We start from the raw sequence: 17,740 nt of genomic DNA, 5'->3' as shown, positions 1-17,740 counted from the left end.
GCCAGAGACACATACCGGGGAGTCACGTGATGTTCACCTCTCTCTTAGACCTCCTCCAAGAACCACGGCCATCGCTTCACCGAAGATACTACGGGAACCACGCTGACCAAAACAAAAACAAGTTAGGAATTCTATTAGGTATCAGTTACTGCTTTCCCCTTTGTCCTACACGCTCAACCCCCTCCTGTCTACACCCAGTCAGGCTACAAACCCAAACCGAAAGACAACAAACAACAACAAGAGAAAAAAAATTGCACTAGTAGTACACCCTTTCTTGTGCACAACGAGAACCAAGAGAAAAGGATCAAGAGATTGAAGAACGAAGAATTGGAGTCTATAGACTGGTCCAAGGAGCAGAAGAGCGCGGACGAAGAGTTAGATATCGATAGGTGAAAGCGCGCAGACATTGGTCGTCCAGTGCCAGCGTGCCGCTGCGCAAGGCACGATCAGGAGTCCAGCTCCGGTCTAGAGTTCGCGATTAGGAGAATTATGAGAGTAGAGTGTCTTCGTCCTTGCGTCTTGCTCCATGTCCCTTGCCTCATGTCCCCTACTGCCTCAATGGGGCAGCGCAAACCCGGAGCGCAGAAATCCACTACTGAGCAAAAACAGCGCTCGTCCGCCGGTTGGTTATCGGTGCGGCAGAGGTGGACGGCGCAGGAGTAGAGGTCGATGCCGACGCAGCTACAGGCGCCGGACTCAGAGGGGCACTCCCCCCGGCCGCCGAAGTCGCCGTCGCATTAGTCCGCTGGGGCGCGACAGTCGCCCGCTGAGCAGCACCTTTCCCATCCACACCGGCTGTCCCCGCCGTCCCCGCCGCCCCAGCAGCCCCCTCCTCCCCTTCCCCGCTCCTCGAGCCCGAACTCTCTTCCGCAGGCTGCTCGAGTACCTCCGCATCATCCACAGGCTTCAGGGCGCTGCGGACGATGATCTGCTCTTGTTCCTCTCTTGAGGGTTCCCTCTGCCCGCCCGTAGGCACCGGTACAGCAGCGAGGGAATACGTGCTCAGCTCCTCCCTGTCGGGCATAAGCTCGTCCGCCTCTAGAGGGAGCACGTCGTCCACCCCTTTCAGCCATTCACCGCCAAGCATCTCCTCCGCACTACCCCTCTTATCCGGGTGCAACCTCAACATAGGCCCCAAGAAATCCCCGATCCTCTCGGCCTCCTCCTTGCTCAGCATGTACTTATCGTGCAGCACAGCCGAGAGGGGCCAGAACCTGAGCTTGTGGATATTTCGCAATTCCCCATTCCGCTTGAACAGCTCGGAACTGTATTTCCCCGAAAATGCCACTGAGCGCGGGACGTCCCCAAGAAGCTCGATGATCTGCGCCATATGGTCGTCGTCTTTCGTGTACTTGTTCCCGACTGCTGGGTCGAAGAGATAGTCCCCGCCGGTGATCATCTCGAATATCTACGCACGCATGAGCACAGTCCCACCCAGCCTAGAGATAATGACCCACCAAGCATGCCGCACTCCACATATCCGCGCTCGTGCCCCACCTCGCACCCAGGATCACCTCCGGACAACGATACTGCCTCGTCTGTATATCGTCCGTAAAATGATGGTCTACCCAGCAAGCGTTGCCCAGATCCGCGATCTTCACCGTGATCCTTTCTGGGAGCAGGCTACCTGTGCTCCGGAAGCTCTGCAGGGAACCGACGTCGAACGGCGTTGGTGGGCTTTGCAAGCCCCCCAAACCGGGAGAATCGATCGACATCGCGCTCCCCGGTTCGGCCGTCGCGGGGCGAGAAGACGACGCGGAACCAGGAGCGACATGCGCGCGGGGAACAGCGGAGGTAGAGGCTACGGGGAGAGCAGCAGCAGCGGCTTGCGCTTGTTGGGAGAGCAAGCTAGGGCCGGGAGGGGGCTTGTGTGCCGTCTTCTGCTTCTCGAAGCTCGGGGCGTCCTCTGCCGGCTCAGCGGGCGTGCCGGTCCCGCTCGATGTACCGCTTGCAGTCTTTCTCCCCACTGCGGAGGGTCGCGTTCCAGCGGTTGGCGCACTTCCGGGGGCGGTAACCCCATCGCTAATCCTGGACATCCCAAAGCTAAACTTGTCGAGCTGGGACTGGCTCGAGTAACTGCCGCTGCTGGGAGAAGGCAGTGGCTGGGAACCAGTGATGAAGATCCCTTCTGGGCGAGGGGTCTGATTTCCTCCTCTACCGCGGGAAGGAGGTACACCAACAAGCTTTGTCGGCACGGCTGTCGGCGTATTCTCCAACTCGGCACGGATCACTTCCTCGACGTTATCGATACAGACAAGGACGTTCTCCGGCTTAAGATCGGTATGTATGACCCCGCACTTTCTGTGCATATAGTCCAACCCGAGCAAGATCTGCTTCGCAATCTGCTTAACCATATGATGCGGCACGCCCTTATTCTGATGGCGCTTGATGAGTCCAAGCAAGTTCTCCCCAAGCACCTCGAAGACCATACAGACGTGTGTCCCGTTCGGCCCGCGATGCCGGAAATGGTCCAGGAAGGAAATGACGTGGTTTCGCCCTGGGTGGGCGGGGTCGGCGCTGATCAGCCGTTGGCAGAGCTTGATCTCGTCTAGCGCCGTCTCTGTGTATCGCGGTGCGGACTTGACGACTTTGAGCGCGACGTGTCGATTTAGCCTGTGTGGGGTAAACACGCGTGAAAGTACGGGTGGAGGGAGGGGACGAACTTCTGGTCCTTGGCCAGCCACACGGTCGAGAAATGCCCCCATCCTAGTTTCCGCACGACCACATACCGCCCATCGGAGAAGCTGTCGCCTATGTGCACGGGATGATATCCTCCGCGGACGTACTCCTACGTTCTGTGAGCTATTGCACATAACGGAGTGTATGACGCGCACCTGCCAGTCCTCCTCTTCTTCTGCACAGAAGGCAAGGTTAGTAGACATCCGTCATAGAGTAGCAGCAGGGGAATGAGAAGCAAGTAGGGAGAGGAGCGCACGACCCCCCCGGTGAGGGAGGATGTCCGTGTAAGCGCGGGAAGAGTGGCGAATGAGGGCGCCTCGAGGCGCTCAGGGGTGCCGGTGGTAACCGGAGAAGCAGAACCTCCACGATTTCAAGTTGTTCGTGGTGGTTGAATGAAAAGGTGAATTGAGAGAGAAACGTACCTGTCATGACGCTCTCCGCTGCGCTAGAATGGAGTGACTGTAGTGGACTTGGAGCGTCTACTGCTGATTGGTGTGCGCCTGCAGAAGAGTTTATGAGGATTGCAGATGAATGTTGTTGATGTTGTTGTAGTAGACGTTGAGCGGGTGAAGGTAGTGACTGAGGTGGATGATGTGCAGTCATTGTTAATTGAATTGTAGAAGAGGATGATGATGTGATGAATTGAACAATGAGAAGCAGCAAAGTGGAGAAGATGATAGCGCAGCGGTTGCTGAGTGAACAGTGACTAATTAGGAAGGTGATGGTGTCGTCGAAGGCGCTTTGAACGCCCCTTCTTCCTCCTCCTCCTCTAGTCCCCTACACTTCTTTCAACCACATGCGCCACTCCTTCTTCTCCCTTTACCACCACCACCTCCTCCTCCTCCCTTCAAACACAAGCACATGTACCAGATAACCAGTCTCACAACACCCTACGCGAGATAAGCAACCGGAACCACCGACACACCCCTCGGCACACTCCGCCGACAGGGCCCTTCAATCCATCCTCCTTTGCAAATATCCCGATTCCGACAGGGTAACATCCATCCTCACCCGCCGAGCCTCAGCCGCTCAAAGTTACATACAACTGAATAACTATATACTCGCTCCGTTCTTCTGTTCGGTAATCTCGGCGCTCATTCGCCAAACCTTCGTAACATGATATACCACACATATAACATCTCTACATCTATAACCAAACCATCTCTCTCTCTCTCTCTCCTGCACAATCTTGCGCACAGACCTCCACCGATTTCGGCCCCCGAACCCTAGGCCAGCCCGCGGGGTTCGGGTACGCAACGGTGCTCCTGTCAGACGTCACTGTCAACACGTCTCAACATCAATATTAATGAAACTCATTGTTGACTCGTCATCCTCTCCAACAAAACCCTTTCTATCTCCTTTACCTGTCAAACTTCAGATCTTCTCGTGATCTAGCCGATAAAATTTCTTTTTCTACTCTGGACAACCGCTCGTCTCTTCCTGTTCGTGCATTCAACCGGGACCGCCCGAGTGCGCCCCCAGCACCGGGCAGTTCCTATCAGATTCGTGTGGAAGCCTCATTCGTCAGATGCAGAAGTCAACGTGCGCTACCCTTCACGAGTCGTTACTTTCAAGGGTCAGAGAGCGATGCCTTATAACCGAGATATATCCGTCTTCAACAGCCCGAATAACTCCCCGCGCATCTTACCTCGAGTCCAAATAGCTCCCAACAGCTGCAAATATCATCTGCGTTCTCCCAGAAGCTTATTGCATCTAGACAGATTGAGGTTTTCTGTCGGCTTGCAGAGTGAACCTTGGAACGGTTTGCGGAGTTCATCACACGTTTACGCAGAACCTCTCTTTGCAAAAATCTTTGCATCCTCAGACCTTATCCTGATACAATTCCAATGCGAACAAGTATCAATCCCTACACGCAAGCATAAGCATGTGCCTAGCCAGTCCAACAAGATGCACTAACCTACGCCTTCTCCCCAACGCCAACAACGATCCTCACTCCCAAATGCAAGAACGGCCCATTCTCCCTCGGGGTCCACACCTCCAATACCTCCCTGACAAACTCCTCCCTCTCCTTCGGCTCAAGACCATCAATAATCGACCTATAAGGCGCAGCGATATCGTACCACATCTCCCAGAAACGTTTTGCACTCCCCGGGAAGTCCCAGGGCACGCGACATTCTTGCTCCTGGACGTTCTCCAGCCCCGCTTGGCGCATCGCCGTGCCCAGTGTGCCTGCTTCCTGGAACCGGAAGGGAGTGAGCGCCTGTGTTCCCGGAGGAGGCGCGGGCCCGAGTCCGCGCTTGATGATAGCGATGTTCCCTGCGTGAAACGGCTGATCCCAATGTGCCCAGCAAACCAGAACAACCTTCCCCCCAGGCTTGAGCACACGCAGCATCTCCCTCATCGCCCGTACATGATCAGGCACGAACATGATCCCAAACCTGCAGGTGACTCTGTCAAACGACGCATCCTCAAACGGCAGCTGCTCCATATCCGCCACTCGGAAACTCAGGTTCCCCAACCCTTCCTTCTCCGCACAGTCCTGGGCGATCCTGAGCATCCCCTCACTCATATCCGTCGCAATCACATGTCCCTCTCCTCCAACAACATGTGCGATACTGAGCGCCGGGTCCCCCGAGCCCGAGGCCAGATCCAGCACCCGCATACCAGAGTCGATCCCGCCGAGGTTGATGATAAGCCTCGATGTCTCCTCTGAGCCGGCGTGCATCTCCGGCTGCCACTTGCGCCAGCCTTGGATCGTTAGGTCGCGTGTCCAGTCGGCGGCGACTTTGCATTTCGCGTCGTCTGTTGGGTTGGGCATCGCTGCTGTAATAGTAGCGTTGGGAGTGGGGAAGGCAGGATGACAGACCCTTATGAAGGAGAGCAGGAGCGTCGCCGAGCCCGACGCGGTTTGTCGAGTCAATCAGCTGATAAATAATCCGTTTGCTCGGCGGTCTCGGTTCACGTTAACCTTTACCCTGCACTCAAGCTCGACCTGGACAAAGTCTACTCAATCTGAATTTAAAATGTCGATTTTCCTCGGATATGGCCCGGAGGGTCGGGACAATGCAGTACCTGTTCCAATATTGGATCCCGTGTCTATGAACACATGGCGCATTCTTACGCCGAACAAGAGTTGGAGGACGGACAGCCGTCAGAGGAACATCGGTGTATCTGAGGATCAGTGAAACACGAGCGCACTGTCTAGCCCTGTTACCCACCTGGCGAGGGGGGTCGTCTAGTCAAACACTTAGCCACTTCTCGGCCAAGCACACAAGACAACGACAGGAAAGGAAGCCACAGCCCAGCCCGGGGGATATCAACTTTCTGTGGCAGTCTACGGAAGCTGCTGACCATCAGAAGACAATCAAGAATCAGAACTCCAGTGCAGGTTGAAAGCTGATCGTTTCTGTGCCCGTAACGACTATGACTCGGGACAGGGCAAAGGACAGAGCTGAAAACTGTAAGAGACACGAGTTTGGATATTGATTCGGGTGGATGAGATTTCATAAGGTTTGATTTTCGTTTCTTGACATGTAAGGCGAGATCTGACAAAAGGTGACGAAAGACGAAGGGGTGGGTGGACAGAGGAGCTGAATGAGAAATGGGTAGGAGGGGGAGGGGGAGGGGGGTGATGGGAATGGGGTGGGAATGGGAATGGGGATATACAGTAACAAGCAGATCGTGTGTGTATTCGTGCGCCTGGCGGGGTGCAAGTCGGGATGCAAGGCCCCTTAGGGGGAAAAAAAAAGGGGGGGGGGATCAAGAACCCAAGTAATGTGGAATAGAGTGCAGAAAAGGAATACAAGATAGATAAAAAGAGCAAGAAAACGTCCCTATCCAGTGGCCAGCGATCGAAGGCCTCAGGCTCGAGAGCGGTCGAAGTGTTCGACCTTACAGTGTGGTGTGGGGTCCGGTCCGACACTCTCAGAGCTCGGCCAGTACGGCCAGCAGGTGGGTAGTACTAGTCGGTGCAAGATGAGTCAAGAGCTAGAGCCGGGACCTCAGGAGTCAGTCGGACAAGTGCAAGTCCGCTGTCGCTGTCGCTGTCCACCCCTCCAGTGCTGAGCTAGAGACCATCCCCTCCGCAGGCAGCGCACCAGTCGTTGAACACAACGCAACGCAAAACACAACGCAACGCAACGCACTCGCCCACTGGCATCTCGTCAGGTCAGACACGGACACTCCCTTCAAGTGCCCCAAGTGCAGAGCCTTCATACGCATACACCTGCAAGCCCTTCCCAACACCGGGCTGGGGCTGCGGCTGGGGGTGACGCACTTCAGCTTCGGCGTCAGCGTCAGCGGCCGTTTCCATTTGCCCAAGTGAGGAAACTCGATTTCCGAGAGGGAGGATGTGCGAGGTCGAGTACGCACTCCCCTCCTCCTTGGACGAGCGCGTTCCCTCTTGGTATCCCAACCCAACCCCAACCTCCCCCACGCCCACGCTCATCTCCTCAGGCTCAGCACTCTCACCCTTCTCCCGCGCGAACGGAACGTCCAACGAGCGAGTCCTTCCATGTCCAGCCTGACGGTCGAACTGGCCCCTCTCCCTCTCTGGGGGCACGCCCTCTCCCGGCACATGTTCCGCGCTCCCGCCCTCAGAACCCCACCCGGCCGACCCACCAGGGGCAGTCAAAGGCGTCAAAGGAGTCGACCAACCCGAAAAGGGCGACACCTGTCCCGAGCTATCCAAACTCTCCGCATCCCGCGCGGTCTTGAGCGTGAGGGACAACGACCTCCCCCCTCCCCCTCCCCCGGTGCTGGAAGGGAGGGGACGACGTCTTCTAGCCCTTAGCTCTGGTCCTGGGTTCCAGTAAGGAGCTTTCCGCTCTGTTGGGGAATGGGGAGCCGAGTGGGCGTACGGGTGAGGCGAGTGGGGTGAGCGGGAGTGGGGTGAGGAAGGAGATGGAGAGAGAAGACGTTTTGCCCTAAAAGGAGCTAATGGACGGGGTGGAGGTGTAGGTTTGCGTAAGGGGAGTGTGAGGGCTCGTTGGAGATGGGGATGAGGGTTGGGTTGGGGGTGCGGCTGATGCGGTTGAGGTTGAGGTTGAGGTTGAGGTTGAGGTTGAGGTTGAGGTTGAGGTTGAGAGTGTTGTGGGTGCTGATGAGGCTGTAAGGTGTACGGGAGAGGGAAATGGATTGGTCTGTGAAAGATAGACAACAGTTCGAGGATATAATCCGGTTGGGGATCCTGAGCATGTTGAGTATGTTGATCGTCCACTCTGTCTGAGGAGAACGACAGTGCTGCCATTGCCTCCCTCAGTCTATCCTCCCCACTCCCCACAGCAACAGGAATGGAATGGAAAGGGAATGGCAATCGAAGTGGTTTAGGAGCAGGAAGATGGATCGGACTTGGATGGTGTAGAGGGGGTGAAGGGAGTGTATGCTGAGTAGGGAGGGGTGAGAGCGGTGGGTGGGTCGACATCGGCGATGATGGGTTGCGATCTGCGGGGATGGATGACGATGTAGAGGGTGGGATGACGACGATGACGGCGAGACTGTAAGTGAGAAGAGAGAGAGCACTCATCCACCCAAGTCCCTACCCGATGAGCGTGTACCCAATGAACCCCCGATATCCCCTGCTGACGTATGAGGGTTATCATTCCTCCGTCGGTTCGGCGATAACACTCCCTACACCCGTATCCAACAGTAAACAAACTAGGATACATTAGCCTACTACATCAAATATCAACCTCTTCATCCTCCTTCCTCTTCCCACTCTTACGTCTAACAACCCTCCGTTTCCCTCTAGGTGTCCCACTCCCCCCAGTGCCCTCCTCTCCCTCCTCCACCACCTTCTTCCTCCCACCAGCCTTCCTCGCCTTACCCCGTTTAGGCAACACAACAGGTTCATACATCACACTCGCACTGCCCGTCTCCAGAGTCTTCCCTTCCCCAGAAGGTGCAAACGACTCAGGATCATACCATTCTCCAAGCATCTTCGGGTTATCCTCCCTCTCCCTCTCCCCCTCCCCCTCCCGCTCCTCCTCATCCTCCAACCACCTCGTCAAATCCGGGGGCAAAACCTGCATCTGAACACTCGGCGCCCCATCCATATACCGCAACTTCTCTCGTACAGAAATCCTGATCTTCTCCAACGACTGCCGCGTATTCTGGTTCTCTACGTTCCTCACTAGCGGAGGGTGCAGTCGCCGATCGTTCAGGAAATACCGGTCGTATTTTGTCGATGGGAGCTGGTTTGGGAGCTGCACGCCTAGCAACACAGACGTCTCGTACGTCCAGCATCGCGCAACGTTGGATACCGTGTACCCTCCTCCGCCTAAGACGAGCAACGGAAGATGAAAGCTCTTTACAAACCGGACACACTCTCCATGCGCCTTGATGCTCAAATTGAACGCGCCTAGCCTGTCGCACCCCAGGCTATCTGCCCCGCACTGGAGGACAATTGCCGACGGGCGGAAAGTCGCAATAACAGGCTCCATCACAGCCCGGAACATCGTCACGTACGACTCGTCATCGATCCCGTCTTTGAGCGGTACGTTGAGCGCAAAGTGTTTCCCTAACCCGGAGCCGTTGTCGTCTAGCTTCCCGGTGCCGGGGAAGAACTCGCCGTTGTATTTGTGGAACGAGACAGTGAGAACTCGGTTCGTGTTGTAGAACGCTTCCTCTACGCCGTCCCCGTGATGTATATCGATGTCGATGTACAGCACCCTAGCGTATTTCCTGCGGGCGGGCGTTAGACGACTCGTACTCGAGCACACGGGGGACAGCGGGCGCACCTCAGCAAATGCTGGATAGCGAGCACGATATCGTTCACATAACAAAACCCGCTCGCGCCTCTCTTCTTCGCATGATGCAGTCCTCCAGTCCAATTGATCGCAACATCACAGCTCTCCTCCCCCAGCCTCCTAGCAGCGAGGATACTCGCCCCGGCATACTGTTTACAAAACTCGAATAACCCCGTGAACACAGGACAGTCTTCGGAGGAATTGACCATATCCCCATGTAAGCGGAACATCTCCTCCACATTGCGCGGCGTGAGCTTGGAAAGGAAGTCCACGTAGTCGCTGTCGTGGAACGTCTCGAGCTGGCTGACGGTCGCGGGTTGCGGACAGAGGAAGTTGTCGATGTGCTCGTGCAGGCCGTACCCTATTACGAGGGAGTTGGTGATCGACAGTCTGTGGGGTTTCATCGGATGTCCTTCCTACCACATCCCACCAAAGTATCAGTACGAGCACGAGCACGCACTCACTCCTCTTAGTTCACGCACCCCATAATGATAATCTCCCACCCCCTTAGTAAAAAAATAATCCACAGAACGCCTGGAATGCGGTCCAATCCTATACATCTCATACTCAGTCCGCTCAGACCCGAGGGAAGTGAAATGTTTGCTGGAGGAAAAGGTTTGTACGATGGGGGTTGGCATCCGGGTTAGTGAGGGAGGGAGGGGGGAGATGGTGGCTGGATGAGAAGGAGGGCGGCGGAGGCATTTGGGCGCTTACTGCTTACTACTATCCAACCACCAGCGCCAGCGCCAGTGCCCAGAACGCTGCACCCAGCAATTGATACCCATGCATCTCTCCCCCCTCCTCCCCCTACTCGTCCTCATCCCCGCACTCCCAGCCCTAGCCTCCTCAGGCGACCGTTCCCCAGCATTCCAGTCCTGCCTCACAGACTGCACCTCCCTCTGCACCTCCCCCTCCGCTCCGCCCTTACCTGTCGCACTCCGGCTTACTCTCTGGTCTTGTGCTGATGATTGTAGGTATACGTGTATGCATGCTGTTGAGGCGCAGAAGAGCGGCAGCGGCAGCGGGAGTGGAGGCGGGAGTGGGGGGAAGGATGGGAGGAAGGAACAGTATTACGGCAAATGGCCATTCCGGAGGTTCCTAGGTGCGCAGGAACCGATCAGCGTACTCGCGAGTGTCGCAAATGGGTACATGCATATCCGGGGTCTGCGACTCGTGCGCCGTCGATTGCATGCCAACTCCCCCGTCCCCGCCCACGCCCACGCCAACGCCCACGCCGGCGCGCACCCCTCACCGCTCAGGAAATACATGGAATGGTACGCCTACCTAGGGGTCAACGCCTGGTTCTGCAGTTGCATCTTCCACACACGGGACACGCCCCTAACCGAAAAATTCGACTACTTCTCAGCAGCGCTCGTCCTCCTCTACTCGCTCTTCTACACCCTCATCCGTCTCCTGCATCTCTACACTCCCGCCCGCCGGGCCTGGAGGCTCAGGCTAGCAGCAGGCCTGGGACTGGTGTTTGGGGCGCATGTGAGCTACCTCAGCTGGCTGCCGAAGGTGGTACGCGGACTGCCGAGGTTCGACTACGGGTACAACATGCGTTTTTGTCTTTTCCTAGGGGTGGCACATAACTTCCTCTGGCTACTGGCGACTTACCTCCCTCGCACCTCCCCCTTCCCCGGGCACACGCTCCCATTCACCATCTTCCCGCCTCCTCTCGTCAAACGCTCCTGGAAACCACTCGCCTTCGTGCTACTGACAATGAGCACGATGTCCCTCGAACTGCTAGACTTCCCCCCTCTAATGGGGCTAATGGACGCCCATGCAGCCTGGCACTGCGCGACGGTGCCGATCGTGGGGTTTTGGTATGCTTGGTTGGTAAGGGATGCGGAGGGGGTTGGGGAAGGGGGGGAGAGGGATGGGGAGAGGGAGAGGAAGAACTGACTGGGGGAGGGGGGCAGGGAGGGGCAGGGGGCAGGTGCGAGGCTGGCAGGCTTGGAAATTGGGCTGCAGCTCGATACTCCCAACTATTAGGACGTTCTCCCCTTATGGAGCTGGAGCTCTCGCAGCGTACAAGAACGGGTGATGTCTAACACCCGCTTGTGTCAGCTGAAGGAGGCGGCTGTTAACACCAAAAGCACTGGACGACGCTCAAAGAAGAAAATTCCCTTTTTCGGTAGTTTGCTGTTTGCTGTTTGATGTTTGTGCAATATCTGTAGTCTTTGATGTTTGTACAATTTGGCTTCGATTTTTCTCCTGCCCGCAATCATGGTTCGGGGATATTAGTCATGGCTTTCCTTGCTCGGTCAAGGAGCTACGGCCGATGTCACATCAACCCCTCCAGAAACAGAGCTACATGTTGGGAGTCGATCCTGTATCCATTGTACAACTTCATACACCATAGATACCAGACTTTCAATTGTAATTAATGACCTCTTATTCCTGACGGGGTCCCCACCTTCGGGGTCCGTAATGAGTGACGCGACGCGCCAAACCAGCACAGTCACCACCCAAAATCTACCCATTTAACCCTATCTCCCAATCCAACCTTCTGTAACTCCTTACCCCCTTCTTGCTGCCAACCATGTCCAGACGAGCTGCTGCTAATAACAGAGTTCGAGGACCGACGAGCGCGTTGACCGAGTTCCTCCGAGTACGTCTCTCTACCAATATCCTGTAGCACCACTCATCCGGGTTGTAGGAACAAGGTATCACCGCCCGCGCGCTGTCTGGGTACACCCGTCGGCTCATGACAGAGGGCGATGATAATGAGGAATCTACGCCTGAAGAGCAGGAGCAAGAGCCGCCCCAGGCGGAATCTAGCACCAGTGCGGCTGCTCCTGTGCCTGTCCCGGAGGAGAGTGCCGAAGCGGGCCCGAGCCGTCCTAGGAGAAGCGCGCGCAACAGTAGTGCTGCCGTACGTCGTTTATTTCCTGGTGATCGGATTGCCTGATCGGGTTGGATAGAATATGAACGCTAATGGGAACGGGTACACTTCTGACAATTTGGACGGGGACGAAGAGCCCGAGCCTGCACCTACCAAAGGCCGCAAACGCAAGATGTCCGAAAAAGAGATGACCAAAGCGAAGGCTAAAGCTAAAGCTCAGATGGAGAAGCTGAAAAAGCGCAGGCTGAATGGGGATGATCCGGAGGAGGAGGATGAGTATACTGCCAAGAGCGGGGCGGGGGGGAAGACGCCGAATGTGGGGGATCGGGATGAGTGTGCGGAGTGTGGGAAGATGTTTACTGTTGTGCGTCGTCTTCTGTCTCTGGAGATGTGGGCTTACCAATGTGCAGACTGCGTATACGCGCCCTGCTGATCCTGGCCCGGGGTACCTCTGTCACGCATGCACGAAAGCAGCGGGGCAAGACCCGTTCAAGCCCTCCCAAGGCCCGCGCAAGCGGAAAGCCCCGGAAGACAAACGCAAGATCGTCTTCTTCGAGGTGAAAGATCCTGTCCCCACGCTGGCGGAACTGTGCCTCGAGACTATCTCCCAGCATATTGAGGACGTGGAGGCGCTGGGCGATATTGGCAGTTTGAACATGGATAAGATCGCTAAGATCATCTCGAAGAACCGGAGACTGTGAGCCGTGCCCGACTTGTCTCAGAGGTATCGAAACCTGAATCGTTTCAGGAACGCCGCTGTAGCACCTTTGTTCTACGATGTAGCAAACGAGTACTTGACGCTGTATGATTGTACCGGTACGTACCCTTCAGCACCGGACGCACCTCTCTCATCTTCTCACAGGGCTGGATGCCAACGGGTTGATAGCGCTAGCGAACCTGAACCCAAACCTCGTAGATCTGCGCCTCGAGTTCTGTGGACGTGTTGAAGCTACTGTTATCCAGCACTGGGCTCAGCACTTGACCAAGCTGAAGAGGTTGGAGCTCCTAGCACCATTCTTGGTGACAGACAAAGCTTGGATCAACTTCTTCGAAACAGTGGGGAACAAGTTGGAAGGATTCCTCATTACGTGAGTCTCCATCAGACGCTGCAGACCCATTCTCACGCTCAGTAATAGAAACTCTCCACGCTTCACCCTCGAATGCCTCGGCTCCCTCGTGGAGAACTGCCCTAATCTTACAGAGCTCCGTCTCCGCCGAGTAGGCCAGCTCGCAGACCCCTGGCTTATCCTGCTCTACCCGCTCAAAAACCTGACGATGCTAGACCTCTCTGACCCGAGTCTCGGCAGTCTGCCCATCTCCCTCACAGACGAGCCTATCATCAATCTCCTCACCAACATAGGCGCGAACCTCGAGCACCTAGACTTATCCGGACACGAGCTCGTGACGGACAACATGCTCATCATGGGTATCGCGCCTCATACTCCCAAACTCCAGCGCTTGAAGCTCGTCGAACTCCCAAACCTGACGGACGAAGGCGTAGCAGCCTTCTTCAACGCTCTCGTCGCTCCACCTTTACACTGGCTCGATATCTCCCGCAACTCCGAGCTGGGTGACAAAGCCCTCACAGCGCTGCTGGACCACTCCGGTGCCGGTCTCACACACCTCAATATCAACCAGTTTAAAGAAGCCAGTACGGAAGTGCTGATGCAGATTTCCGACAAGGCGAAGCGCCTCCAGGTCGTCGACGTCGGCTTCTGTAGAGGGGTGGACGACTTTGTCGTCAAGGGTTTGCAGGACGAGTGTGGGGACTTGAAGGAGATCAAGGTTTATGGCTGTAATCATATTACCGAGAATTGCCCGAAGAAGGTGAGTTGCTCAGCCAATAAAGTAGGCGCGTGTTAACTGGCTCTCAGCGGGGTATCCGGATTGTCGGCATAGAATCGCACACATACTAGGCGCTTGTTGAAAAAAACTTCTTATTCGCTTGCCGTATCGCTGGGCTAACCTTTCTACTTGTAGTAGACTGCTGTGATCTTTGTTGTTTCTCGTATAGTTGCACAAATCGATTGCTACACTATGGTCATCTCAAGCCTGGGGTTTGAGGAACAGATCACTGAAATACACTGGATAATCAGGACAATATTCATGCAACTGCACGACATCAGACAAGGGGTCAACTTGCTCACGCGGGTCAAGCCTTCATCTCGCTCACCACTCTCCCCATGGCCCACCGGATAGCCGGAGTCATAGGGACCAGCATCGGCCTCCTAACCTCCCCATCAAGAATCCCACTCCTCTCCTGGGCCAAGCCATCCCAGCCATACCCGGGGGAAGCCGTCAGCTGGAGGAAGAACTCTTCGAACCGGGAGGAGAGGGAGAGGTAGGTAGATTGAGTGCCGAGAGAGCCGGGGATGCGCAGGTCTAGCGGGAGGACGGCGTATTCAGGTGAAGTGAGGATTTGCCGGAGCATTGCCGTCTTCCCGACGCTGAATATCGATTCATCTTCTTGGGCAGTTGGGGGGGAGGGGGGATAACGCACCTTGTGGCACCGAAGAGGACTGTGAACTCCGGTGGCCCGCGCAGTATTCGCTCAAGCACGCTTTCCTCCTTTTTTCGTGGAAAATACTGCTGCAGCTGGACGAACGTGCTCACAGGTGGCAACCTCTACTCCGCATTCCCTTTCAGCACCTCCCCCAAAGCGCAGACCAGAAGAGGAAATACCCACCGCCCGCTCTTTCTCTTCCTCCATCTCTGCTCTAACGGCTTTCAGCTTCTTCCGTACGTCACTCAGTTGCTGGAGCGTCTGCCCGGGAGCGGTGAGCACGCCGACAACCTCTCCCAGGCCTGGCCATAGGTAGCGAACGGAGATGCGGGGGTGTGCGAGGAGTGGGCGATATGGATGAGGGCGGGAGAGTAGACGGGAGAGGGTGAGCATTGTCTGGTGGAAGATGGTGGTTGGTGGACATTGCGATGTGAATGGGCGCTTGACGCGATCAACAGGCGCTAAGCTCTGAGACATTCCCTATTATTAGATGAGTCACAGTCAACTTGGTTCCATTTATAACATGTTCATGATACATCACTTTCCTCGTCCATTCCTCATTTCGCATACCTGTCCAACGAATCATCCCCTCCAACACCCAACATCTCCCTCAGCGTCCTCTCAGCAGACTTGAGCTCTCTCCCCAAAACACTCACAATAGTCGGGTCCACAACTGCACACTCCCCAGCTGCCAGGCCAGCGTACGTCGTCGCCCACTGTCTAAGGAACTCGGGATCTCCCCTTGGGCCAGGCCCCTCGTGTGTATGGATGTAGCCCTCGACGCTGTCGGCTCGAAGCTGGAGCTTCGTGGTGGACAGGATCTGGCTGATAAGCGCCGCGAACTCGACGAGAGTGTATGTCTTCTGCCCCGAGAGGAGTATGCTTTCGTTCGCATACGCTCCCTACCCAAGTATTTCAGTTCAGCCGCCCTCCAACCCTCCAGCCCCAACGCACCTGAGCGATGATCCTCGCAGTTGCTTCACCCAGATCCTCCCTGCTGACCCAAGCGACCGGCCCATCACCAACCGGGACGACCGCTTCCTCCCCTTCTCCCAGTCCCCAGAAGCCGAGATACAGCGGCCAGCTCTCAGAGTATATCCCCTCCCGGATGATAGTCCACTTCATCCCGCTCTCCTTCAAATACCGTTCCGTCTCCAGGTGCGCCTGCATCACCGCTGCCTTACTCTCTCCCCCTAAGCCACTGCCGAACCCGAGAGACGTATAGTACACATGACCAATCCCGAGCCGTTTAGCAGCATCGATTGCGTTCCTGTGCGCTCGAACACGTATATCATAAGCTATCGAAGGGTAGGAAACGATGAGCAGTTTGTCTGCTCCGGCCCAGGCAGCGTCCAGGGAAGCAGGATCTTTGTACGACGCCTGGCGGACTTGTACGCCTGAGGAACGGACGAGCTCTGATGCGCCGGAGGGGTTGTAGAGGGAGACGAGGATCTGAGAAGGGGGAAGGAGAGGGAGGAGGTGTTTGAGGACTTGAGAGCCTAGGCCGCCTGTGGTTCCCGTGAGGACTATCATGGTGAGAGCAGAGAGAGATGAGTTGGTGTCGTCTCCATCTTGGACTGTATCGCTGGTATTTCAATTCAGGCGGGCATTACGGCAGATCGTATCATTCTGTAATTGTTGCATATGCTTCACAGGAAGGGGACAACAAGATATCAAAATATTGTCACAAAGCATAACAGTTGTGATGTTGATAACACATCTCAGTACTGCTATGTATATCTTGTTCTCAAATGGTCATTGCTTACTGCTGGAGGGGAATTCAGGGAGAGTGAGTGGCTCTTGCTATTGTCTGATATAGCACTCATACCTCAAAGCTGAACCTATCAGGGTTTGCCCAATTTTGGTGCAAGTTCAATAGAATTGACACTGAAAAGCTCACTTTGGCCTCAGTCTAGCCCAAATCTGTTGACACTGAAGTGAAACCACTTGATTACTTCAAAGCACCACCCTAAACAATGGTAAACTGTACAGTCCCACAGTTACTCTTTTGATTCCATTATACTTCCATTTTCCTACATGTATATATACCAGCTCTGGGAGCCTTATGCCCCTTAGAGCTGATCTCTCAGGAGTTCCACTGTCAGGTAGTGATGAACCTAGATCAAACTCTCATCAAACCTCTCTGACTCTCCAATTGGTACTCAAACCTAGACTTCAACCCCCTCAGACTATTTGTGACTACACTATACCTCTCCTGTGACTAAAGGCATTTCAGGCAGATTCATTATATCAGCCCTACTGTTGACCACCACTTGAGCTTTTGTGCTCTCCTTGCTGCTTCTCAATTTCATTTGGCTCCTGATTTGAGGATACTTTTGATATCTGGCAGTGTGTCCTGACATAACTCAAAGCAGTGACACCTTACAAAATAACAACCATTTGGTCAGTCCAAGAGTGCCAGTCAAGATCTACCTGGATGCTTTACCAGAATAGTCACCTATCATGTGGCTACTCCCATCCCAAACTTCCCTCTTCTTCACTCTCCTCCCCTTTCTCCCTCTGACATCATTTGTCTCCACCCACTTCACTCACTCCACCACTGCTGCTAACACTCCTGCCCCATGCATAAGGAGAGGGAATGTTGGTGCCTGCATCACTCTCCCCATCAGCTGAAATCAGCCAAAGATAACAATCAGGAGCAGAGCCAAACATCCCCCAGCAAGGAGGATGACTGGTGGTGCAGACCTGTCAAACACACAAGAGAGCACTCATCCAAATCTCAAAAGCCAAAGACATCAACCAAGTGCCCCTCTCTCCCTTCCTCAGCTCCCAACCATCTGATGCTGTACTCTGGTCTTCCCTGTGTCAGGGCACCAGCTCATTGCTTGGTCAAGAGACATGACTAAGTGTCAGGGCACCAGCTCATTGCTTGGTCAAGAGACATGACTAAGCCTTTATGACATGGAAGTAGCTGGTATACCTTGGCATGTGCTGGAACCTGCTGGAAGGATTGGATGGTCAGGTGACCTGCTGTGCATGGCT

At 55.2% G+C, this 17,740-nt stretch overlaps 7 protein-coding genes across 7 annotated transcripts; 3 read left to right on the top strand and 4 right to left on the bottom strand.

Annotated features, from left to right (window-relative positions):
• Positions 1–133: 133 nt before the first annotated feature.
• DACRYDRAFT_75346 (kinase-like protein) lies at positions 134–2,882 on the bottom strand (the record flags this gene model as incomplete). Its single annotated transcript, XM_040776129.1, has 4 exons — positions 134–1,408; positions 1,458–2,613; positions 2,664–2,788; positions 2,835–2,882. 4 exons carry the CDS (start codon positions 2,880–2,882, stop codon positions 593–595), a joined length of 2,145 nt encoding a protein of 714 aa, XP_040632800.1. The 3' UTR covers positions 134–592.
• A 1,715-nt stretch (positions 2,883–4,597) lies between these two features.
• DACRYDRAFT_113916 (S-adenosyl-L-methionine-dependent methyltransferase) lies at positions 4,598–5,474 on the bottom strand (the record flags this gene model as incomplete). The annotated part of the gene is made up of 1 exon (XM_040769724.1): positions 4,598–5,474. Exon 1 carries the CDS (start codon positions 5,456–5,458, stop codon positions 4,598–4,600), a length of 861 nt encoding a protein of 286 aa, XP_040632799.1. The 5' UTR covers positions 5,459–5,474.
• A 1,679-nt stretch (positions 5,475–7,153) lies between these two features.
• On the top strand, positions 7,154–7,506 carry DACRYDRAFT_93047 (uncharacterized protein; the record flags this gene model as incomplete). The annotated part of the gene is made up of 2 exons (XM_040777121.1): positions 7,154–7,358; positions 7,405–7,506. The coding sequence occupies 2 exons, from the start codon at positions 7,154–7,156 to the stop codon at positions 7,452–7,454; spliced, it is 255 nt and encodes an 84-aa protein (XP_040632798.1). The 3' UTR covers positions 7,455–7,506.
• Positions 7,507–8,318: 812 nt separating this feature from the next.
• Positions 8,319–10,022, bottom strand: DACRYDRAFT_113914 (histone deacetylase; the record flags this gene model as incomplete). The annotated part of the gene is made up of 3 exons (XM_040769723.1): positions 9,869–10,022; positions 9,378–9,802; positions 8,319–9,321 (listed from the first exon to the last, which is right to left on the bottom strand). Exons 1-3 carry the CDS (start codon positions 9,944–9,946, stop codon positions 8,319–8,321), a joined length of 1,506 nt encoding a protein of 501 aa, XP_040632797.1. The 5' UTR covers positions 9,947–10,022.
• A 204-nt stretch (positions 10,023–10,226) lies between these two features.
• DACRYDRAFT_40159 (Per1-like protein) lies at positions 10,227–11,237 on the top strand (the record flags this gene model as incomplete). The annotated part of the gene is made up of 1 exon (XM_040774474.1): positions 10,227–11,237. A coding segment is annotated over one exon (1,011 nt), but the record flags the coding sequence as incomplete, so codon positions are not given.
• A 1,199-nt stretch (positions 11,238–12,436) lies between these two features.
• Positions 12,437–14,270, top strand: DACRYDRAFT_62622 (RNI-like protein). Its single transcript, XM_040775708.1, has 6 exons — positions 12,437–12,598; positions 12,645–12,931; positions 12,983–13,050; positions 13,097–13,322; positions 13,371–14,061; positions 14,109–14,270. The coding sequence occupies exons 1-6, from the start codon at positions 12,455–12,457 to the stop codon at positions 14,148–14,150; spliced, it is 1,458 nt and encodes a 485-aa protein (XP_040632795.1). The 5' UTR covers positions 12,437–12,454; the 3' UTR covers positions 14,151–14,270.
• Positions 14,271–15,294: 1,024 nt separating this feature from the next.
• Positions 15,295–16,270, bottom strand: DACRYDRAFT_86835 (NADP-binding protein; the record flags this gene model as incomplete). The annotated part of the gene is made up of 2 exons (XM_040776787.1): positions 15,295–15,639; positions 15,692–16,270. 2 exons carry the CDS (start codon positions 16,268–16,270, stop codon positions 15,295–15,297), a joined length of 924 nt encoding a protein of 307 aa, XP_040632794.1.
• Between the last annotated feature and the right edge of the window lie 1,470 nt (positions 16,271–17,740).

The sequence above is a fragment of the Dacryopinax primogenitus genome (genome assembly GCF_000292625.1).
Source record: "Dacryopinax primogenitus strain DJM-731 SS1 chromosome Unknown DACRYscaffold_2, whole genome shotgun sequence".
Classification (NCBI taxonomy): domain Eukaryota; kingdom Fungi; phylum Basidiomycota; class Dacrymycetes; order Dacrymycetales; family Dacrymycetaceae; genus Dacryopinax; species Dacryopinax primogenitus.
The sequence above is the reverse complement of the archived record's forward strand: the minus strand, read 5'-3'. Positions and strand labels throughout refer to the sequence as shown.